General features: G+C 41.2%; 1 protein-coding gene across 1 annotated transcript; it reads right to left on the reverse strand.

The window, feature by feature from the left end:
• Positions 1-23,185: 23,185 nt before the first annotated feature.
• On the reverse strand, positions 23,186-25,506 carry LOC119651868 (cysteine and histidine-rich domain-containing protein). Its single transcript, XM_038055675.1, has 5 exons — positions 25,320-25,506; positions 24,933-25,263; positions 24,661-24,877; positions 24,238-24,429; positions 23,186-24,181 (listed from the first exon to the last, which is right to left on the reverse strand). Exons 1-5 carry the CDS (start codon positions 25,378-25,380, stop codon positions 23,966-23,968), a joined length of 1,017 nt encoding a protein of 338 aa, XP_037911603.1. The 5' UTR covers positions 25,381-25,506; the 3' UTR covers positions 23,186-23,965.
• Positions 25,507-25,720: the final 214 nt, after the last annotated feature.

Genomic DNA, 25,720 nt, shown 5'->3' on the forward strand with positions numbered 1-25,720 from the left:
TATGGGTATTAGGTTTCGTGAAATGTAATGCTATACCTTGCGTTCTAAAGAAGTCCTTAATATTAATACTAGCGAACTCATTATCGGTAATAATCTTCTGCGGTTTACCAAATTTAGAGAAGTGTTTTTCCAACACTTCGATCTTCCTATTCCAATTTCTATTTTGCAAATGATAAATATAAGCTTTTTTCGTCAGCTTATCAATTAGCGTTAGAAATGCCTGCTTCATGAAATAGTATATATCCATATGCAAAATTTCGTTTATACTAGTGGGAGTTTCACTAATTTTGTATTTAACTCTGAAAGGCTTACGTTCGTATTTGGTTTCCAAACACGTTTTACAATTATTAATAACTTTGGTTATCTCCTCGACTAACTTCGGGTAATACAATTTATTTTTTAGACTATTAAAGGTTTCTATAATCCCACTGTGCATACTCTCAACTGTGTGATATAAGGATATCTGTCTATGGATTTCCCCTGCTGTTTTTATTTCTCTAGCCCTCATTGTAGCTTTGATAAACTTTATGTTCCTATCGTCTCCAAATAGTTCAATTAATACTTGCTGAATTTTATTAAACTGATGGTATGAAAGTTCGGTGTAGATTCCTGTTATACCTGGTCGAATATACTTTCTTAAAAGGTCAACTCAATGGTCCCTATCCCTAGTCATATCCATATATATTATTCTACGGCTATGCAATATTTCTATTTCCTGATCTACGTCATATGCTAGTATTAACTGCGTTTTATATTTATTTACTATGGTCTCTTTAATAGGAATGTGATCCAACTGTTGTTCATCTTGTGAATGAACTGTAGCGTTATCTGACAAATCATTGATCGATTGGTTATCAGTGGAATTTTCTTTTTGATTAGTGGCTTCTGGAATGCGACTCAAGAAGTCTGCAACCTTGTTTTCCTTACCTTTGATATACTCTATATCAAACTGATACTCTTGTAGTTTCAGTAACCACCGTGGATTACGTTGACTAAATTCTTTCAATAATTTTTCCATTTCACTTTTTTCTTCTTTATTTAAATGACTTAAGTCAACTTCCCCTTGTTCGGCATTAAGTTCAAAGCACTTGAGATTTTCTTCATTTTCTGAAGAATCTACAGATATTTTACTACCATTATTTAGGATGAGACATTTATTCTCAAAATTGAAGATTTTCACAATTTTGGATAATATCTCCATTCCGATTAAAAAGTCATACGACTTCCCTAATAAATCCCTCTTATACCATTTGATTCTACCTTTTGGATCAAAGTTAAATTCTGTTGGAATATTTGTAATTACTCGTTCAACGCTTTCCGTGGTTGTACGATTTATAGTCTGCAAACGGATGTTAGTCTTATCGAAGATTTTAAACTTGCTACAATCTACTCTAGCAGAGTTCACAATGCTCATTGTTGAACCTGTATCTATCAAGCACTTGTACAATTTATTATCAATGGTAAGATTAGCAAAGATTTTGTTTCCGAGGCCTAATTCATAAAAAAACTCTGGTTCAATATTATGAACCTCCTCGTTTACTGAATTAGACCCGGGTGATGGGTCATTTCTATTTTGGTTTGATCTTCTATGGGTCACGGTACCTATCTCCATAGGTTCAGGTGGTGGTCGCCTAACCTGGTCAGAACGATTCCAGGAATGTTGTCTATGTTGAGTAGAATTATTATTACTTCTAAACCCAGAATCTCGGAAGTTATTTAGTCGAGAATTTTGTCGATCTTGCCAAAAATGTCCCGAGCTACGTCTGTATTGATTTGATTCTACCCTATTTGGTCTACCCAAATTTGAATTGTATTGTCCATGACTACCGGATTGTTTCTGTCTATTGTCCTGTTTGTTATGGTGTTTCCTATAGTCCTGACTGTTATAATTCTTTCTTTCCTGATATAGTGTTTCTCGGTCTAAATTATCTTGATCGTAGCCCACATACGAGTATAAAATTTCTTTTACTTCATGTAAATCAAACAAATTTCTTATATCATGTGACAAATTTCCACTAACTATTTGCTTAATTCTATTCACTAATAACGCGTAGAAAGTTTGGCGAGTTTCCGCTGTATTCGATTCATAAGTGGCGAATGTATTGATTTCTTCTATAATATATTCAATTTTAGAGTTAAGATCGGAGATAGAACATACCTTGAGTTGCGTTATTCTTTTCGAAAGGTCCTTGTAGTTCGTAGATGGTCGAAAATGTTGTTTGAGTAAATTTCTAGCCGACTCCCAGTTTTCCGGACGATTATTTAACAAAAGTTCCTTTGCCGCTCCTGTAATTTTTATGTTATAAATTACCTGCCAGGCTTCTTCCCGTGATTCCTCATCAATAGCACTAAGATGACCACCAACGGTTGTTAGAAACTGCGTTAGCTGCTTCCTGTCTCCCGAAAACTCTTTTATGTAGGCAATTTGTTTTATTATTGTTTCTGCTCGATTTGGCCGTTGCAAATTAGCTAAATTCTCCAAAGCTGCTATCAATCGTTGCGCTAATACGTTATCCATTTCGGCTTGAAGGATGCGTCGATGGTAAATAGCTAGTCTGTCTCTACGTTGAGTCTTGAGGTGAGTCTATTTCACTGCACTTTTATATTAGATTTTTTTTTTTTATTACTAGGATTCCAAACCAGCCTCAGAATGTGTTTTAAGACGGATTTATGCTTGTTACTCCGCCTCCTAGCTTTGTATTTATTTTAGTTAATATATATATTTTTTTTTTTTATATTATTAAACGAATCGCGACACTTGATTTTTTTAGTTAAAACAACTTTGTTTCTAAAAAATTGCGCCGGTTCTTGAACGAATTTAAAGCACGTAACTTCGCGTATCACTGGATCCTGCTCGATGCATGGATCCTACCGACTGCGCCACTAAAATTAATAACACTTGAGATTATTAATTTAATATTTTTTATTGATCTTTATGATCCTAATACTCGTACAGTTCCAACTAGACTGATTATTTCTAATACTTAATGCTATCTTAACACCTACGATGCTCGCTCGTTTGTGCATCCGTTATGCAGGTGCACTCAATAATGTTTATGATTCTATTGGTTTGTGCATCCGTTATGCAGGTGCACTCAATAATGTTTATGATTCTATTGGTTTGTGCATCCGTTATGCAGGTGCACTCAATAATATTTATGATTCTATTGAAATGATTCATGTTTACAATGTTTGGCTTAATAATTCTCATGGGAATTAACTGTAAATGGAAGATAAGCTTGGCGACCCAAGCGGATATTTAACCTACAAACTCCTCAAAATAGGTTTCACTATAGCAGATTTTGGCAGAATCCATAAAATGCACAAATCCGTTTATATATTCGTTCTGCGATCTATCGTTCAGCTACACTTATTGGTAATTCGTATCTATGATGAATACAAGCGACCTCAATAAGCAATATTAAAATAAATCACAAAAAAAAGATGAAAGGCAGTACCCCTTGAGCTGAGAAGATACATTTAAATAAAAATAACGAGAAGATTAAGGACAAAAAATATATAAGAAGGGAAGGGGAAAGGTCGTTCTATGACAACTAAACTATATATATACAAATACTTAAATAATGTTACAGATTTATATAGAAGAAATCAAAGTATGTGGAAGGAAGAAAATTACAGATTTAGACATATTTTAACGAAACATCTGCCAATTTCTATTCTAAGAAATTTTTTTGTTGTTTATTTAAAAAAAAAAAATTTTTTTATTTCCGCTAGTATATATAAAATAAATAATTATTATAATGTTCTCAGCTCGAGATATTTTATTGCTCCCTAAACCTCTCCCGGGAAGCGTTGGTACTCCCATTTATTTAGGATTCCTCTCATTATGCTTAAAGCAGCAGGGGGCAAACGGTTAGGTTGGTGTGGGCCGCTGCAGGGCCACCATATCATCTGGTCCCCCATGAAGAAAAAAGGAAGGCTGTGCCGCTTGGCGAATAGATGCCGCTCGTCGTTAGTTAGTCCTCTCCCTTATCAGGCCTTTAGGCATTTTAACTTCTTTGGGATTGAAATCCACGGTGGTATCATGCCGCCTCGGAACTTCACGTCTCCATTAGAGTAGTTTATCCCGGGTGGGTTTTGTTTTGTTCATCTTGAGTCAAGGCACGTGATTAAATCTCTGTGTCCTCACAGGGAAAAATATGTGAGAACCAAGAACCCCGGTCCACATCTCCCCGAGCTGCTAGCATTCGAGATAGCTCCAGCACGTGCCGTCCGGTTCCATATATTACCTCGCACAGTTGGTGTTCACGACTGGCAAACTTGTTAAAAGAGTCTAGTTGGTTGACAGCCTTGGTGACCGCGTTGGTGCCAAGGTGGTGCAACGCTGGACTCTCATAATAATAACAGGTATCCGATATTTAGTGACAGCAACAAATCCCTCTGCCACCAGTGAGAGTCGAAACACAACTTTCCGTTACGGCAGCACAGCGCTCTAATCACTTGAGTAGTAATAGACCAATCACGCTTTGGGATTTCAGTAGGTGCGATAGGGATAAGATGCTTTGTTAGGCCCGGCTCTAAAATGTCCAATCACGTAGGATTTGCATGGGGAACCGTTTGTTTGTGGGGCGGGCGTTTGGTATGATTGGTCATAAGGGTGGTGTTGCAGCGTGAAGGTTGGATTTTTGAAGATTTATTTCTTGTGTTGGGGTTCCGATTTGGTGGGATATGGAGAATATTTTGGTGTGAGTTTGTGGGATATTGATTGAAATAATAAAACTTGTTGTTTCTTTTTCGTTGGTGTGCAAACAAGTTTGCACTGATGAAGGGAACAAGTGGTTCCCGAAATATCGGTATTTGCAAGAATAAATACCCACACCAACGAAAAAGAAACAACAAGTTTTATTATTTCAATTAATTAATCGTTGGAAACACCGCATAATTTCACTCTGATTGTGGGATATGTTTGAAAAAAGTGTTTTTGAGCTGTGGAGGACCCTTAAAGAGTCGTCTGTTGGGCTGTGGTTTTTTCTAGAAATTGTAATTGATGCTTTTATGTAAGGGTGGTGTTGCATTGTGAGAGTCGTGTCTTGTAAAATTTATACTCTGATGGTAAACCTTTTAATTTGGTTTTTTATGAAGCATGAAGATAGATTCGGTGAAATACTTTTGAAAAGAATTTTGCATGGTGTGGCCCCCTAAGCATCTTTGCATAAAGAAAATGGTTTGAAAGAGGGATGTGGATAAGACAGGTTTTCGATCGCGATGGCGATGGTGGCTTGGCGCTGGTTGGTTGGGTGCGAGGTGTTTGATTGCTGCGATGATGCCTGCCTGTTGCTGATTGACTGGGGGTAATGGGGATGAGATGCTGTGATGTTGCCGGGCAGGTTAATTTTGCGTGGCAGATTGTGAGGGAGCTGAGTCGATGGAAGAAACACTACATTGTCGTCTCGCTTTTACTTTCACGAGGCATGCGGATAGTAGAACGGGTGAAATCTAGGTGGATGTTTGCTTGAGTTTGAGAAGAAGGATTAGGCAGTATATTGTTACATCGCTTTTACTTGCGCAGAGCATGTGGATGGTAGAACGGGTAAGATCTAGTGGCAGTAGTGTTGTCAATGGGACTTTATCCCTCGCCTTAAAATACTCTGTCAATGAACATTTATCTCGACCTGTTAGAATTTTTGAATAGATGAAACAAGTTCACATGTTTGATTTAAAATCTTTATTATCATACTTCTACATTGTAAATCAAAATTATTTCTACTTGTGAAATATCAATATGCCATCGCCAAGTGAACTAATGCATAGTGCATGTGGTCGTCTATTTGTTGAAGGTATCATAAGCCCTGTATACCTGAGTGAAAAATCCAAACACGATTGCAGCTGCTAGTAAAATTTTCACCGGACTGGATGACTAATTTACGGATCTGGATTTTGCTATTTGCACAGGAATGCGTTCATGCGGACCGCAAACATCTCGTTCATTAGCGAAAAAACAGGTCAGGGAAAGCCGTAGATGCTCCGCTTCGACATCTCTAGGCGTGTTGAGGGTACTTATTTCCAATGAACAGAAGTAACACTTAACATAGTCCTTCAGAGTAGTATAGAAAAAACCGCTTTTTGCTATGGTTGAAAGTCTTCAAACGATCGTATTCACTTTTAAGGTTCAACATTTTGACTGAGGTGGATAACATTAAACAACATCTTTTATATTAATCCAGGAGTTGTGTACAGCTGGGAAGCCCAACCATTTAATGTGAACTTTATCCCCTCGTCTTTTTAAAATCTTTTCAACAAGGTATACATCGGGATACTTAGCCGAAGAGTGGCCAAAGGGTAGTATAGGTCCCAGGGCGAAACGTGGATTGGTACCCACGATGGAGCATAAAACTTGGGAAATGCCTACTGAACCAACAACAACAGCTCTACTACCAAACCCTATCTCCACCTCCAAGTGGTGACCGCTGGGAGCTCTTTCTTAACGAAAAGCTGTAGACGGAGACGGCGAGTCTCCCGCGCCTAAAAACGGGACAAACTGTACCAACTGGTCCTCCAGGTTGGGGGTTGGGTAGGGCTGACAACCCTACACGGAAAACCGATGTTACGGAGCCACGAAAGGAGCCTCGGACAGGATGGACTTTAAAACGACGGACCCGGCAACGACAACGGACCAACGATTTGCGCATTTTCTCATGGAACGTTCGCTCCCTGTACAGAGATGAAGCTGATGAGCAGCTAGTCGATACCCTGTCCCAATATAGGGCTGATATAACAGCGTTACAAGAGATGCGATGGACAGGGACCGCTTCCCAGAGAAGAGCCGCTACACCATATATTATAGCGGTCATCCAGTAAACCATGTGCTCGGAGTAGGTTTCTTAGTCAGCCAAAAAATGAAACCTGCTGTTATCGGCTTTGAAAACATAAGCGAACGGCTATGCACTCTGCGCTTGCGAGGCAAGTTTATAAATATAAGCCTCATAAACGTTCACGCCTACAGAGGAGACTGCAGAGTCGGAGAAGGATACCTTCTACGAGGCAGCAGAACGAACCCTCGAAGCCTGTATTCAGGCGATACGTTGGCTCCCATAGCTTACACGAAAAAACAAATGATAACGGACTGCGGATTATTCAATTAGCAGGGTCACACGAAATGGTTATTGGAAGTACCTGGTTTGCGAGGAAAGCGGTACACAAACATACGTGGGCCTCTCCAGACGGGACCACTTTCAACCAAATTGACCACGTGTTGATCGAACGCCGCCACCTCTCAGCCTTGATAAATGTCAGAACATATAGGGGGGCCAATATAGACTCGGATCACTATCTCGTTGGCATGGTGCTCCGAGCTCGAATTACAATACCACCTAGAATCCCCTCTGACAATCAGGTGAGAGTGAACACTGAAGCCATCCACAACACAACCCTCCGCGACACCTATAAGAGGGAAATGAATGCCGCAATAACTGCAGTCAACAGAGGACCTGGAGATGAAGCATCAACAAATAATCTTCACAATCACCTGAAGAACATTATCATGGATACGGCCACAAACATACTTGGCCCCAGTCGCAAAAGGAGTCGGAACGGCTGGTTTGACGGTGAATGTAAGCTAGAAACGGAACGGAAGAATGCTGCATACCGAGTAATATTGCATTCTCAAAGAACTCGGGTACGCGCAGAGACTTATCGCGAGCTCCGGCGAGCGGAGAAGCGAGCACTGCAGTGCACAGACGGAAAAAGGAAGTCTGGGAGAACCAACAGGTCTGTGAACTCGAAAAGTACAGGGAGCAATCGCACCAGGCGTACAAGTTTTATTAACAAGTCGGCACAATGAAGCCTTACACACCTCGATGCTCATCCTGAGACAATCTGATGTCCGACAAAATGGGCTGAGTAATGTTGCATGCTCAAAGAACGAGGGCACACGCAGAGACTTATCGCGAACTCCGTCGAGTGGAGAAGCGACTTCACAGACGGAAAAAGGAAGCCTGGGAGAACCAACAAGTCTGTGAGCTAGAAAAGTACAGGGAGCAACCGCACCAGGCGCGGAAGTTTTACCAACAGGTCAGCAGGATGGAGCCTTATACATCTCGATGCTCATCCTGCCGAGACAAAGAGGGAAATCTGATTTCCGACAGAATGGGCATATTAGAGCGTTGGGTTGAGTACTTTGACGAGCTACTGAACAACCAGAACATCGGCGAGTTGGAGGTCCCCCAACTGAAGACGACGAACAAATACTGCTACCACCAAGTTTAGGAGAAACAGTCACTGCAATTCATCGGCTAAAAGATCATAAGTCGCCAGGAGCCGATGGAATTACAGTCGAATTGGTTAAATATGGAGGCGACCAGTTACACCAAGTGGTTCATCAACTTGTGCTCAAGGTATGGGACAGCGAATCAATGCCTGACGATTGACAACGAGGCATTATCTGTCTCATACATAAAAAGGGAGATATCACACAGTGCAGTAATTATAGAGGCATCACGTGCTGAGTACCATCTATAAGATATTCTCCGCTCTCTTGCTAGGCCGAATAGCCCCATACGCCCAGGACATCATTGGCCCATACCAAAGAGGCTTCACTCCAGGCAAATCAGCAACAGATCAGATTTTCTCTCTGCGGCAAGCGATAGAAAAACTGTTGGAATATGGACAACGATTGCACCATCTGTTCACCGACTTTAAAGCCGCCTATGATAGCATAGCCAGGGTAAAACTGTACACGGCCATCAGAGAATTCGGTATCCCGACGAAATTAATAAGACTGACTAGGCTGACCCTGACCAATGTGCGAGGCCAGATAAAAGCAGCAGGATTACTCTCAAGACCATTCGACATCAACAACGGTCTACGACAAGGGGATGCGCTATCATGCGTCCTCTTTAACCTGGCCCTCGAGAAAGTGATCCGTGATGCTGAGGTAAATACAAGAGGTACGATTCTCTTTAAGTCCACCCAACTACTGGTCTATGCTGACGATATCGACATCATGGGAAGAACCACCCGAGACGTACAAACTGCTTTCATCCAGATCGAGCAGGCGGCCATTGGGGCGAGATCTTGGGCTGCACATCAATGAAGGCAAGATAAAATATATGGTGGCAACGTCAGCACCGAAGACGAATCAACCAACAACATGAAACCGCACTGGTCAAACACAAACACGAAGAAGAATAAGGATAGGAGAATACAACTTTGAGACCGTTGACAATTTCTCCTATCTAGGGTCGAAAATCACAACCGATAACAGCTACGATGGTGAAATCCGCGCACGGTTGTTGTCAGCCAACAGAGCCTATTTCAGCTTACAAAGACTGTTCCGCTCGAAACGTCTCACCATAGGGTCAAAGCTCTTACTGTACAACACTATGATCTTGCCAGTCCTTATGTATTCCTCGGAAACTTGGGTTCTTAGCAAGAAAAATTGCGAACTCTTGGCCGCGTTCGAGAGAAGAATCCTCCGAAGAATTTTTGGCCCCCTACATGAGCATGGACGATTCCGTAGCCTACACAATGACGAAATCTATGAGCGATACCATGACCGTCCGGTTGTGGATAAAATCCGGCTCAATAGGTTACGGTGGGCGGGTCACTTAATCCGTATGGATGAAGATAATCCCACCCGGAAAGTCTATAAGGGCAATATCTATGGTAGAAAAAGAAGACGAGGCAGACCCTGTCTAAGATGGAGCGATGGCGTAGGTCAGGACGCTAGACAGCTTTTAGGGATATCGAATTGGTGGACCTCGGCGCAAAACCGGGATGTCTGGAGTTCCTTATTAAGGCAGGCTTAGACGGGATACCGGTTGTTGCGCCGTTGATGATGATGATGTTCGCTTTGTGGCCTGCCTGACCCCATTTAAGGCATGTTGCCCTTCTGTCAAGTCCCCGAAAGTTTGCAGATGTGTGCCCATAATCCAAACATCAGTAACATTTGGTTAGGGCGACCCGGATTCGTATCCTACACACTACCGAAGCAATTCTTATTTCCCCGCAGTTTAGAAGCTTCCTCGCGGATTAGTCGGCAACTTCCACCAAAGCGAGCTTTCGGTCTCGGGAGTTCGCAGAGGTGATACCAATCCGGACATTGGCGTTTGATGGGCTCTTCCACCTCGTTCTTTTCTGTGAGACAGTCAAGGTCTCGAATTTTCCAAAGAACACGTGGGTTCCAGGCTGGAAACAAAAGCTTTTTCTCCCAGAAACCCCTTGACTGCTTCACAAAACGTGACTTTATTTATAGTCTTCGGGTCTAGTTCTAGACTCCACCATCTTTCGTTTTACGAATGGAAGACACTTTTGCTCCGTTATCTTCGGGTTTAATCTTGCAACGGATTTCGCTGACAACTTCCGCAAAAGTCTTGCCTTCCGTCGGCTTAATAAGCAAACCTCGGCGGTCTAGTCCTGCCTCGTCTCCCCACCTTTTCTTTTGGTGCTCCGTCCTTCATGCCCGCCTTAATTTTAAGCAGAGGTTTTTCTGATGGCGGGACTGGCTCCTGATACACGCCACAACTACCATCTTGGCAGAGCTTGGCACATCACCCCATCGACGTCAACAAAGAGTTGTCGACGGCTCTGGAGACTCCCAGTGTGTCTCGGCGTATATCGGTCATTAGCACTTCGCTCTTCACCGAGAAACTTTCTCGAGGCTACTACCTAGGACGCAGGTATTATCCCAACTTGGGGGTCAGAACCACTTGCTCGGCCACCTCGGGGACGCCACTCCCCGATCCCTGAGGGAATGCATTACGGAAGTTTGTCGTGCACATCATAGGTCATAAACAAAAGTAAGGCATAGTCTTCGCCAAATCGTATTGGTAAGGGAGTGATGAAAAGAAGCCATATTTAATTGAACAAAATATTATGTGTCAAGGAGGGTGTCAGATTTGTATATTATTGTATGCATTTAAATCGAAAAAGGAGAAATTTCCGAATGAAAAAAAGGATTTGAATTTAGAAGTGGGCGATAATTTCAATCATAAAATGCGAAATAAGAATTTTATTTCAAAAGTTGAACATTTAAGTGTTCACTTCAATGAAAAATTAAACGTAAATTAAAGGTAGTTCAACAAAACGTGACATGTATGCGAGATGGGAATGTTTACTCGGAAGTAGTACCGATAGTGTGAAAAGGCACTGTCGATACAGTGAGAAAAACCCTTTTCGCCAGAAAAATAAGAGCGCAAGCATTATGAAGCGATAATTACTTTTTCGTACACTCATTTTTATTGCATACACGAATACAGATTACAAGAGGAACCGATTTGAAAATCTGTAATTATTAATCTGGTCTGCTACTATCATCAATCATGGTCAGTAAAATAAAAACAACCTTAATATATAGCGTTTTCATCCGTCGAGTTCCCAATAAAGTGTTCGTTGCGGGAAATGAGATATAAAGTTAATTGAAGTCTGATTCAAGGTAGGTTATACAATTCCTTTGGGAATTTCGAAAAGTGGGCTTTTACAATTTCATTTTATGCACAACGCAAAACGCTAAGCATTTTAACGATTCCTACCCATCTGGTAATATCGCATATTTCGTTCGGTGACCTTATCCTATTATGGTACTACTGTCTTCCCAACTCATCTAGCCAGAAGTTCCGATATCACTCGGGAGCCTCGCGATGTGCACGCGTTCACCCATATAGCAAAAATTAGTTTCAAGTATTCACTTATCCATAGGCAAAAACTTGCCGATCTCACCAATACATTAGCAAGTCCAGGCGGTCAAACATAGCTGATCGGATTTTCGTTATATCTTGCTCATGCTCAAGGGCAAAACAATTTGAAATCATGCGTACTCGTTTTGATTTTACATTTTGAGGGGCAAGGGAGAGTGTGGTAGCTGTCTAGTATCTACCTGTGGTCCGTGCACACTCGCGAGTGATATCGGAAGCCCCTTCGTATTCACTTATAAATAAGCGAAAACGTGCCGTGGTTTGTCAAATACAGCTGATCCGATTTTCGTTATATCGCACCCACGCTCATGGGCAGAACAATTTTAAATCGGGCGTACTCGCATTGACTTCATTTTTTTTTATGCGGTAAGGGGGAGTTTGGTAGCTGTATGGTATGTACCTGTGGCTTGGATCAATACTTGATAATTGTTTTCATTTTTGGAAAATGTGAATCCAGGCGAACTTTATGTGGCTTAAGCCATCAATGTGTGAGCGAAACTATATTATTTGTGCAACTACTTTGGATTTCGGTTTTAACTGACAAAATTATTAAATGCACGTTTGTTTTGCACAACATTTTGATAGATACGGAAGGCACCGAGAACGAAGAGAAAACATACGTTCAATCAGCTTGTTGATCACCTCAGACTGAAACAAGGGCAAACATAGGTCAACTAATAGCGCCTTTTTCAATTAGGACGTTTTTGAAACATGTTTGCAGAAAGAAAATACGAATACGAGCGATTACGAAGGTGTTCGTGCGCGAGAAGTGTGTGGCATAAAAAAAATTCACATAGCATTTAAAGTCAATATTATCGATGTAGCGATCTCCAAACATTCTGATAGAAGTGATCCCACTTGATAAGTTAAAAAAAGCTGAATTGCCCATTAACCCTATAAAGCCATGGGAATAACATTTAAAGAAATAAAGCCCGTTACTATAATCTACTTACTCGTATACATTTCTTTGGGCACATCGTCCCGTCGTTTATTCGACACGAATCGATTACGAAGCAAAGGTTTTCTTTGATACCGCAGAGGTTTTTGAAACAACGCTAAAAAAAAATAGTTATCGTTTCGATGCCTGCAGCTAATGCATTTTTATAATTTTTATTTACAAATTATGCTTACTCTTTGATACCGCATAGGCTTTTTGATTTTTCCGATGCAGTTCTTCTAAATAAAATAATACTATGTAGTTTCTCCTACTACAATGCATGTTTATAATTTGGAAATACAAGCATAGTAGGGGGAGCTACATTGTTTTATTTTATTTTAACGGTAATCAACTCCTCGACATTCATTTTCACATTGAAAAATAATACAGAGCGTGGGAATAAAACAAGACATGACGCTTCGCTTTACTCTTTCTTGGTAGCGTTGCTAGATCTTCGCTCATCGTTCTATTATGAGTGTCCGCACATAGACCGAAAAACAACATCGGAATGACTGCGTGCGTGCGAGTCAGAGAGCTGTCAAATGAAGTTCATTACATGGTTGGTATGAAGCAATATACAAGTCCGATGCGCAATACGCAAAGTTCGGAAAAATGAATTTTTGCGATTCATGATTATCTAATAGTTTGTTGAAACTTCATGTCATTTACAACATGGCGGGGTTTTTCGTTTTCGACAGTATTGCTGAATTTAAATAATTTGAATGATTTGGTTTTGAGTACTGCCGAAGACACTATTTGCATTGTACGTGATAATTGTTAATATCACTTGCATATGAAAATCATACAATTAAATACCACTAACCTCCGGCTTAAATTCAATTTTTATGAATGCAAGCGACGGAACTAATGCAAGTGACAATAATTAGCAACGCAAATATGTCACTCTACAGTTCTCAAAACGAATTCATTCAAATTAATAATAATAATAATAATAATAAATCCATATTGGATCAGGGCCTTGAAGTGTGTTAGAGCACTTCATTCAAGACCGTAACGGTACACTAGGAGGCAATGTGGTCAGCATTGCGCTCGCCCGAGATTATTACCCTGATTTGACTCAGGTACTCATTCACAGCTGAGTCGACTGGTATCCGACGTCAAATCACGATGCAAATTCCACTGCCACCAGTGAGATTTGAACCGCGACCTTCCGTATGACAGCCTAGTGCTCTAACCACTGAGCTATTCGGACACAAATTAAATTCAAAGGTAGCAACCAATAACGAAAAGAACCACCAAGTTGCAAATGACCTCAGGGATTGTTAACGATCCTTAACGAGTCGCTTACGATACGGGGAGTGGCGTCCCCGGGGTGCCGGAGCAAGTAGTTCTGACTCCTTAGCTTGGATAATACCTGCGTCCTAGATAGTAGCCTCCAGAAAGTTTCTCGGTGAAGAACGAATTGCTAATGGCCGATATACACCAGGACACACTGGGAGTCTCCAGAGCTGCACATACTCCTTGTCGACGTCGATGGGGTGATGTAAACCTAGCGCTGCCAAGATAATAGTTGCGGCTTGTATTAGGAGCCAGCCCCTTCGAGACCCTGGTTGGGTAGTGTGCATTGAACCGGTATTTACTAATATGCGGTCTACTGACCGCGTTGCTCGAGCGAGCGCTGATTCGTCCGTGAGTTCTGGGATCAGCTAATCGTAGGTTAGGCCTCAGTGAGCTGAGGTAGGGCTTTGTTAGTGGGTATACCCGTTCCTGAATATTGCGGTCCGCTCCCTCGCACACGATGTGCTGGTAAACAACTTAAATGGAACCCGCACCATACTACGCAGTGCTATAATTGCGGAAAGAAGTACAGTAGAAACTGCCGAAACTAACCAAATGGTTTCGAATATAAGCCGAATTGGAGGGCTCTTAACTACTCTGGCGCAAGCTGAAGAGAAAAAGCTTATTAAGATTTGCGCGGCAGTTGTGAAGCACATGCGATCTGCGACGTTCCTCTAGAAAAACAGCAAGGGGGTGAAAATCGGCCTAATGCAACTGGAAGAGCTCCTGGACAAGATTTCATATTATAGGCGGACATGAAGAGCAGGAGAAAATCCGCAGAAAGCAGAAACCACTTCGCTTCCCGACGAGAACACTGCGAGTACCAAACGAATCGCAGACATTGCAGAGTGAACTTGGGGAAATAACGAAAGGAGGAAGGGGCATCTGAAGGAGATTATACTCAGGTACTCTCCAGGGCTCAAAAGAGGAAGCCAAAGAGGAACAAGATACAACAAGTCGCGCCATCAGAAAAACCGCTGCCTAAAATTAAGACGGGCATGAAAGACGGAGCACCAAAAGGAAAGATGGGAAGACGAAGGAGGACTAGACCGCTAGCTTTGCTTATTAAGCCCACGGAAGGCAAAACTTTTGCGGAAGTCCTCAGCGAAAGCCGTTACAAGGTTTCAGTACTCACCAAAGCACCCCGTTCAGCTGAAATCTCCGCTGAGGTTCGCAAGAATTCCAAAAAGCGTATATAGAACTTTCGGAAATGAATCCGTTGCATAGACTAGGTATTCTCAAACTTTAAGCATCTCCGAAAATTCCATCTCAAATCAATGATGAGGTTGTAACTTGACAGTGTGCTGATATGGCGCTGCTTCAACTACAAAGTGTATTGTGGTGAAGTTGCGGCTGTTAGATTGCACGGCCAGAAGATTTGCTTTCGCGTTATTGGTTTGGTTTTCCACCATGAAAAGTTCGTCTGGAACGTGGGCGTAACTCACTAAGGCAAAGCATTGCAAGGCTGGCTCAATTCAGCTCTGGCAATACCAGCAGACGGTTTACAGGAACTATACCATCCCCTCTGAGGCGCCAGCAGTTGAAATTCTGGACACACTAAAGCAGAAACTTTCTGCCGTATGCAGTCGGTTTCGTATGGCGGCGGTTTGGTATGATGACTGCAGGCATGTCCAGAATGCAACGTACGCAACAGAGGGTCCGGGCAGTGAAGTTTTCGCTAACGGAATCGATAGAATATTGGGGTGGACCGATCCGTTGAGTTCCCTTTGGTTTTACATCATCATCATCAAAGAAATTTGGGATCCTGAGAAAGTGGTTGTAGTTCCCATAACATTGTAAGGTACAGGTGTTGTACCTAGATCAGTCACGGCTTGCATTGATGTTCTGGGACTCCCACCGAGTCTGGTTCAAACCATGTAGAAATATTATTAACCTACCACCGGCCACCACTGCCAGAGTTGCTTGGCATTTAGTGCTAGTATTAGGTAAAATCCGGCATCTGCCAAGAGTGTGACAACTCAGAAGAAATAATAATCATAATCGTTGGCGTAACAGTCCAATAGGACCAGGGCATTGAAGCCTGTTAACAACCCTTCATTCGAGAGCATAATGGTACATTACAGTACGCTGTAGGAGGCAATGTGGTCAGCATTGCACTCGCCCGAGATTATTACTCTGGTTTTGCTCATATATTCATTCACAGTTGAGTCGATTGCTATCCGACATTCAGTCATGATAACAATTCCCTATGCCACCAGTGAAATGTGAGCCGCGACCTTTCGCTACAACAGCCCAGCATTCTAATCAATTGAACCACCTGGACATATTCCTAAATATAAAAATTAACAAATTTGTAAATACATAAAAAAATAAATATACAAAATATAATAGTTTCAGTATAGTAACTGATTTCCGTTAAGGTTACTTCAAAGCCAACAACATAGCATGCAAAACATACATGAAATATACAGTGGTGGACGATAGAAAAGAGGATATAAATTCATGCTTTCCTTGTAATCAACGATTTCTGTGGTCAAAAGTTTGTAACGGCAAAATCATATTCTACCAGGAATTATTACAATCTTTTCTTTTGCTCGTGAGCCCGTTATAAGTCCAATATACCTAACGAAATTGGACACTTTTAATGTCATGTCTGCTGAAATATAATGAGAAACGGTTGGTGGTGTGACTGATTTACCAAAATATTCAAGGGAATTTATGGTACTTGTATCCAGATAGCTGAGTGGTTAGAGCACAAGCCTATCTGGAAGGTGGCGGTTCAAATCTCATTGGTGGCAGTGGGATTTGTATCGTAATTTGAAGTCGGATACCAGTCGAGTCAGCGGTGAATGAGTACCTGAGTTAAATCAGGGTAATAATCTCGGGCGAGCGCAACGCTGACCCCATCGCCTCTTATAGGATACTGTAATCCTGTAGTGTACCGTTCTTGTCTTGAATAAAGTGCTCTAATACAATTTAAGGTCCTAATCCAATGGGATTGTTGCGCCAATGATTATTATTATTATTTTCCTGAGTTATCACAACCTCGGCGGATGCCGGATTTTACCTAATACTTACCTAAGTGCCAAGCATTTAGGCTCGGAAAATCCTACCTACTTGAAAAGTAAAGGGGCGCTCTGGTGGTGGTGGCCGGTGGTAGGTTAATGGGAGAATCCGTCAAGAACTTCCCGCAACATCGAGCACGTATGCAGAATGGTGTAATTCTGCATGGTTTGAACCAGACTGTGCGAAGATGCCAGGATATCAAGGGAAGCTGACAATATTATGGGAACTACAACCACCCGCTCGAGACGTCAAATTTCTTTGATTTCTCGAGTCAATGGCTCATAGTTCACCTTCTTGTCCACATATTTCCGTTCAATGTTGCTATTATGAGGATAGTAACATCAATCATATACGCGGAGCGACCCGTCTTGTCAACTAACAGTATGTCAGGCTTGTTGTGTGGAGTATGGCGATCAGTCAGAACTTGCCGGTCACAACTTGCCGAACTATCAAGTACTGCTTGCGGCTTATATCGGTAAACCGGGCATATTCCCGTGATCAGCCTACACTTATATGCAAGGTTTTGATGGATAACTTTACATACAGCATTATGCCTGGTGATGTATTGCACCGTTGCCATAACAGTACAGCCAGTAATGAGATGGTCCAACGTCTCTAACGCCTAACCACACATTATGCATTGGTCATTCTGCACCCGTTCTTTCATGATGAGCTTTTTATAAGCTCGGGTGGCGACCACGCCGTCCTGAATGGCACACATGAACCCCTCCATCTCAGCAAAGAGCTCCCCAGCACACATCCATCAATTCACGTGTTTACTATGCATTGCCTTCGGCTTGCATTCATCGATCCGCTCTTGGTCCGACTTCACCCCACTCAGAGGATTGAAAGATCGATCCTTCAAGTTAAGTGGAGCCAGCCCACAGTCTGCCTTACAGACAGCCGACTGCAAGGAACTCGCCTGTTCTTTGCTGTAAAAATAAGCGCGCAGCGATTCGACTTGGCGATGATGTTGTGCCGCCACGTCAACCACGGCAGGCCTTGGATGATGTATTCGGAATTTTTGCAGAATTGCTAGGTACTTTTAGAAGTTTGTCCCGGTCATAGTTTCGATGTGGAGGTCACCAATGCTATGTCCGGCATGCGGCTTGTCTAATCCAAATTCCATTCGAATATCACGGCTGAACATGTCTATTATTCACAACAGACTTCTAAGATGGTCCTCAGCCCAAGCATAAAGCTTGATGTCATCTAGGGATATCGTGTGTGTCAGTTGGCACTAAGCACGTAGCCCATACTTTATTGCAAAACCATGCCCTCTAGCATCCTTCAGTAGCCATGAAAGGGGGTTGAGTGCCATACAAAAACCAAAGGGGACTCAACGAATCCACCTGGAAGGAAGGGTGGAAATTCCTCCGGCCGACTCATGACCACATTTATACTGCGTGCCAACCGACTATGTACGCTACTAAATTCCTTATAAAAGAAATTCTGCACCCGATCCAAACCTAGGCCCCTCAAGTTCTTCGAGCTGTTTATGGGTCGACGAACTTCCTTTTACAATTCATGCCAGGCGTATTGGCATGGCGAGTGCCTTCAGCGGTGATCCACTCAGCACGCTGGGCGGGTAACCCCCAAAGTCCACCCCAATATTCTTTCGCTTCCGCTACCGAAAACTGCACTGCTGGACGCTCTGTTGGGATTCGTTGAGAGATCTGAAAAAGCTCCGCTGGTTCCTCGAGTATGTTGCATTTGGACATGTCTGGAATGACTTTCGCCATACCGTCGTAACCGACTGCATATGACAGAAAGTTTCTGTTTTGGTGTGTCCAGAATTTCAACTACGGGTGTCTCACTGGGGATGGCATAGTTCCGGTAAACCCTCTGCATGTTATTTCTCACCCGCCTGCTGGCATTACCAGTGCTGATCTGAATCAGTCTAGCAATGTCCTGCCTTAGTGAGTCCCGCCGACGTTCCAGACGAATTTTCCATGCTGGATCTCTTTGGTCACTCAAACCAATAACACGAAAGCGACTCTTCTGACCGTGCAATCTGATAGCCGTAACATAACTGCACCACAATACACAAGTGATTGTAGTTCCAGCAGCGACATATCAGCACACAGCCGCGATGCAATCTCATCATTGATTTGAGATAGAATTCCCGGAGTTGCTGGAAATGCATAGAGTCTGAGAATACCTTTCTTATGCAAAGGGTCCATATCCGAGAATCCTATATACGCTCTTTGGAATTCGTCCCGAACCTCAGCTGGACGGTGGAGAAGAAACTGTTGCCTACAGTGCGGCGTGGTATTGTTGATGCCGCCGCCTCTGCCCCCCCCCCCCCCCTCGACTCTCGGCCACCAGTTTCCGCGATGACCTCAAGTCGGACACGTTCCCTGATGGTGGCCGGGATTGTGTCGCTACGAGTAATAAAGCGGTAATAGTCTGCGACTCGTTGCGCAGTCTCGTGCGCGAAACGCTCGCCGAATCTCTGGTGCAACAAGGGGCGTTAGGATGTTGTACCCGCCCCCGCCGTTATTTCGTAGTAGGAGCGGATGATGAAGAGGTTCATTTCTTCAGTCCATTGCATCCGCTGCCTACGCGAACCTGCTGAAGTGGTCGCCACAGATTGTAGCGAAACAGCTGCAGCAGGCGGAGCTGTGCTCCTGGTCGTTGTGGCGCCTAGACGTCGAACCGCCCCATAACTAGCGGTTTCGACGCCACGTAACTGTCAGGTGTGGCGATAGCTTTCTCAGTAAGTAATCTGCAAGACTGCAAAGTTCCTGTATTTTCCTCACCTACCCCCTGAGACGCTGCGGTGGCGTACATCCATTCAGACTGAAGCTATCCATCCCTCCTCCTTTCATAATCGGGCTTGGGACCGGCTACGGTGGAGTTGTATTATTATTGTAAATACATTAATGTGTCATTTATCCATCTTACTTTAGTTTTAGAAGTACCGTAGTTGTAAGCTCGAAATAAGAGAGCTCATTGTGAGAAAGTATTATAAAAAGAATTCTTCAATGAGCAACTTATTGGCAAAATTTCACTGTTTTAAGAAGATGATTTATGGTGTGATTCAAGTGTATTAGAATACGGTAGTGTCGAAAATCCGGAAACAACACTTATTTGTCGACAGAGTGCAGCCAATCCCTTTGTAATAAGTAGAGATATTCTATTAGCAGCATCTCCGCAATTGGGCAATAATATTACTGCGAGAACAATAAGAAATCGTGTTTAAGAAGTTGGTTTTGGACGTAGACAATCTCCACGCCATACACCGTATATCTCCAAATAAAATCTTGAAAGGCGATTAGAATTTGCAAAAGGGCGCGTCTCTCTTGAAAAGAGTATTCTGGAGCGATGAATCGAAGATTAACCTGTTTGGATCCGATAATAGATGCTATGATCGCCACCCATATTTAAGCGAATTTCATATCAACGCCACGTTTTCGCGCATTTAATGCCTAATATTCTTAATTTTCCATAATTAAGCCCATCATTTTTACATGTCATTTGAAAGTTGATATAATCTGGCAACTTTGCAGGTTTGTAAGTTTAAAGCGCCGTTACAATAATACATATTGAGATTTAGATAACACGTCGGAATATCGGAAGCTGGCGTTCGGGTATAAAGGTTTTGTGTTTATCTTACGTGAGAAACTTTCTACGCACATTTTTCCATTCGCATATGGCTAAAAACCCAAAATATCCCATTATATTTTTTCCAAGCTACAAAATATATATATATATTTGAGACGTAGACTGCCTATTACCGAATTGGCAAATTGGTCGTACACCTACTTTTGATTTATAATACTTCGTGTATAAAAATATATATATGTACATATAAAGTATGAATATTGGATACCGCTTGGTCAATGTACAAATATATATATTTGAATTAGGCACTGCGCACTGCGAGTATGAAAGAAAATTCAAGTTAAAAGGGTTTTTTTCGGGATTATCATGAAGCTACAGAATAAAGTTGTGCTTCATGTGATTGCATGTGAAGTTCTTATTATTTACACCAGTTATTTAAAGAATATGGTGGAAAGGAAAGTTGAAGTTTTGAATGAAAAGGTACGTTCATCGAAGACTTGTGTGTTAATAGTAGAGTACAAAAAAACGTCGAAAATAAACACATACACAAACAATTTGTTAAACGATTTTCTTTTAATGAAATCTCTAATCACTTCTACAACCCGTGCGGGCATCAATTGGTATCAATTTTCAGTAAAATCGTCCGGAATTTCATTAAGCCATATCTATATCTATTTTCAAGATTTGCTTTGTTTCTTATCGATCTTTGTTACAGTCGCCGCTTCATAAACGCCCATAAGTTCTCTATGGGGATCTGGACTGTTTCCTGACTATGGCAGCGACTGTATACCAAGTTCTTCTTACCAAGATGTTACTTGTGAATAACAACCGTATTGAGGATAAAACAAATAAAAAATTTGATACGGGAAAAATTTCGTTTACTTACAGAACGAGCTCTATGACACGGAGCCGATTCGCCCTGAAACATTACTTCATCAAAGTGTTCATACAGTGCTTGTACCGTCTCAAATGATTCCGTACATTGATATATTTTTTGTACTTTTCTGCATTGACAGCACCGCTTAGAAACGAGAAACGGCCGATTTCTTTGGATGTTATGCATCCCCACATCATTACTGAGGGAGATTGTCGTGCAATTAGACAACACACTGGGGGTCAAATCTCTCTTCTTTTCTTCTTCGCACTGGGGACGGACTGTCAGATCCCAGCAAATTGAATTGACTCATCAGAGAACACAACTCGCCTCCGATCATCCACAGTGCAGTCACGTCGTTCCAATGCCCAATTCAGCTTTTTTTCGAGCATAGCCTTCGTTAAAATCGGCTTTTTTGCTGATCTTCGAGCTCTGAGTCCTAATTAATTCAACGGTCGCTGCACCGTTCTCACGATAACTGACGCATTTTCCCCTTCCAGGAATTCGGTACGTAAATGGAGAGCAAGGATGCTGGCTCTAATGACCACCTGGCCCGGGGAGTAATCACGTGCTTCCTCTTCGCCTCAGAATGCCATGTCTTGAATACTCTTTAAAAAAAGTTCTAATGTTTGCCTCAGGACAAAATCGGATGTAACAGACAGACAGACATCGACTTAATACTGAAAAGGTTTTGTTTCACACAAAACCTTAAAAAATCGATTTCGGAATTTCTTTCAAATTTAAACAGTTCGAAGGGGTGATGAACCTTGCAATTGAAAAAAATATCTATTTATAAGAAATTTTATGTAGTTTCCGCAAATGGTCTCAAATCTGGCGTTAAATAATTGAGAGAGTGGGAAATAAGATAGAGTGAACATTTCAGGGATCAATTTTCCTCAAACAAGTGCTACTATCCACCATTAAAATTTGTACCCAAGGGGCACCCTGAATATTAATACTTTATAATTGAAGATCTGCAATGAATATTAATCAAATCTTTGATTCTTGGACCGATGCCGAATTTAGATAAAGCCAATACCGATCTCAATTCTTCACAGGTTTTTTCCCCGCACCTTGCAACAGCTTTATTAAATTATCAAATCTTCTTGTTTGCCACACATTATTTTTGGAAGAAAGTAGCAAACGTGGTTCGCAAATGAATGTTTTTAACGTCGTAGTCTGAGAACGAATCCACAACGTTATACAATTTACTAGAAAAATCACGAACTTCTTTCCGGCATACCTCAACTATTTTTCCCTTATTAGCAAACGAACGCGATTTAAAAGACTTGGACAACAGATCGTCAATCAGATAAAAGTGAATACTTTCACCTTTCAAATAAATACCTATTAATATTAATTTTAACTTAAAACACGTGCAACCACTTGCAAATATACAAAATGCGAAAAACTATACTAGTCAATAATATCAAATTGGAAACTTAATCATTCATTGTTCCATTCGATCGGAATCAAATTCGAAACTGTTCATTCGGTCGGACCAATACACTACACGATTTATCAGCAACCAATTCTGCCGCTCCGGATGCAAATCTGAAAACACCTCCACAAGAACGCAATTCATTGCACTGGCTCGATACAATTTATGAATTCGCGATGAACGCTGGACAAGAAAATAAATTTTTCAATGGACCATCATACAGGTAGATTTTACAATGCCTCTTAAGGAATGTATGTCGGGAAGAGGGCGTTTTCTGCTCTCGCTCTGTTAAACTGCTGTGAAGAAGCAACATCTTGAGACGTGTTACACCACAAAACAATTACCATACTGTTCGATAGTTGGAATCTTTCCAATAAGGAAAAAAAAGAGACGTATATTAATTATTTATTCAGAACTATCGAAAACATCATATACTACATTTAGTATGGAACACAGAAGTGTAGATTCCCAAAGATGATTCATAGGTATAGAAAATAGAAAATTCTTGGAAATATTAAAACTTGTTTTTCGTATTTCGGGAACCACTTGTTTCCTTCATCAATGCTCTAATTGCGTTTATTAAAAACTTACATACTTTTCTAAATTTATACTACTATTCTAATTACTTTACTATATTACTTATTTAAACTCATTTTCTATATCCTCAAAGACGAAGAACTTTTTAACAATTGAATATTCTGAAAGAAGAGTTTTTGATTAGTCTTTTAAATAACTGGGAAGAGCAATCTGCCTAAATCTACATTGAATTCGGATCTAGGCAATTGTAATTCCCTCTTAAAAAACTAATCAAAAACTCTTCTTTTTTCAGGATATACAAATAAGTTGAAAAGTAATTAAAAAGCTCTTCTTCTCTCAGGGTATAGAAATAAGTTAAAAAAAGTACTATAGTAATGTAATACGGGTTAATTAGAATAGAAGTATAGATTTAGAATAGTATATAAGTTTTCAATAAACCCAGTTAGGGGCAAACATGTAGCACTGATAAAGGAAACAAGTGGTTCTAGAAATATTGTTTTTTTGCAAGTATAATAAATAATACCGAAAAGCAAAAACAAGTCTTAATTATTTCGAAAAATTTAATCGCTAGAAATATTGCAAGATTATACTTCGAGTAAATGCTTGTCGCAGTTTTGCAATACGCGCTGTAATTACTTCCGTGATGGCATAATGTCATCTAAATCAACTTCGGAGTCAGAGTCATTATGTGAGATAGAATTCCCCTGTCGAATGTGAAATGTTTCTTTATCCGTTCTAAGGTTTCTCTCACAACTCAAATCTGGCCACGAGCACGCCTCCGCTTTGGGCATGATTATCTCGATTTTGGTCGGATACATTTTCGCAGCACTTTTATCCACATCCACAAGCTAGATATAAATTCTTTACTAAAAACGATTCAAGTATTTGGTTTTGTGTTACTTACACCTCGTAATTCCAAATCGATGTTGAATGTTCCACTGACTTCATCAGGGAAAAACAAGTCAACTTTAAGGCGTATGGGGTTCATAAGAATGGAACTTTTCTCGTAATCGTACAGTTTAGCATAAATCGCCACTATCACATTAGATGGGGTCTGATGCCAATCAAACCGGCATGATGTCTTTTTTGTTGTGGCCTAAAATAGAAAACAGGGAAATAAAGACTGGAACACAGTCTTATACAAATATTTCAACACCATTGGAGGTCAGTTGCAGGATTAACCTGGCATCAGTTGGCCATGTAACACAATGAGTTATGTACTAATGAGACAAAATGAGGAATATTTTCCAAATTTTCGAATAAAATCTGGTTGGTCGAACGTAGTTGGTCTGATCGTGCAACCGACCGCTTATAGTCTTCAACTTACATCATCCTTCCATTTGTGTTTACCTTGAGAGCACCCAGGTTGGTTCATGAATACTGTGAAATCAGTGGTTCTTCTCTTACAGCAAGACCAGAATTTCATTCCTTCGTGAAATATAGGCGCGCCCGGATGGTACTGGCACTCTGTACCTTCCACTTCCTTTGAGGTGTAAGAATGCTTGCATCCGGAATTTTTACAGATTGTTCCATTTTCTATTACGCTAAATGGCAAAAGGTTGTAGTAAAAAAGTTAAGTTACAGTTCATTAATGCCTACTCAAGCTTTGAAACAGGTTCCACCGCTTTGGGTAACAAAGCATCCACTGCTTCTTTTAGCGCAGCAGTCACTTCCGGCTCAATTTTAATTAAATCAGTATCAAAAGGGGGCCTATCCAATGCAACTAGTATCGGTTTTCGTACAAATTCTTTTTCCACATTTGTTGCAGCTAACTTCTCAGGCTCAGCGGGTTTAACATTTGAGTGCTTCGAAAAAGAGCACCCCTTCATATTTAGGAACTCGGTGAAGTCAACACTTTTCTTATTACAGCACGTCCAACCTTTGTAAGCATCGTGGAAAAATGGCATTCCAGGATGGTGTTGACATGACTCTAAAATGGAGGAAAATCGCAAAAATTTGTTCCGACATTTAATAACAAATAATCACCTTCCGTATTTTGAACAGGATCATATAATTGACCACAACCCCTATTGTAACACTGCAGCATGGTCTTACGAATCCTTACTTTTCGAAAAGTGAATTTAAGGAAATCCTGAAACAGGGCAAACAAACTGACAACTTGATTTTCGCAGATAAACCCCACTTATAGGTCACAGTTTTGACAGTTGACGTTGACGCGAGGTTTTAATTCAGAATTTGGCCCACAGGGAATCGTTTTAGCTATTCTTGCTTTTACATGAGGTACTAGAGTTATTCACATTTTTTAACAAATGCCGCATCGATAATTTTCGTGGAAAAACAGCACATTTTTGTGATTTGTTTGAAGACACGGTTAAAATCTATTAAAAAGGTATGGCATCTATTAAAAAGGTATGGGGAAAATATTG

The sequence above is a fragment of the Hermetia illucens genome, chromosome 3 (assembly GCF_905115235.1).
Source record: "Hermetia illucens chromosome 3, iHerIll2.2.curated.20191125, whole genome shotgun sequence".
NCBI classification, from domain to species: domain Eukaryota; kingdom Metazoa; phylum Arthropoda; class Insecta; order Diptera; family Stratiomyidae; genus Hermetia; species Hermetia illucens.

Excerpts from the sequence above, each read along its gene's own strand:
- LOC119651868 (XM_038055675.1), bottom strand. The coding sequence starts at position 25,380 with ATGCTGCAGTGTTACAATAGGGGTTGTGGTCAATTATATGATCCTGTT. Across the intron at positions 24,878-24,932 it reads GAACCTGTTTCAAAGCTTGA|CGTAATAGAAAATGGAACAA; the intron begins GTAGGCATTAAT and ends TTTGCCATTTAG. Across the intron at positions 24,430-24,660 it reads AACACAAATGGAAGGATGAT|GCCACAACAAAAAAGACATC; the intron begins GTAAGTTGAAGA and ends TTTCTATTTTAG.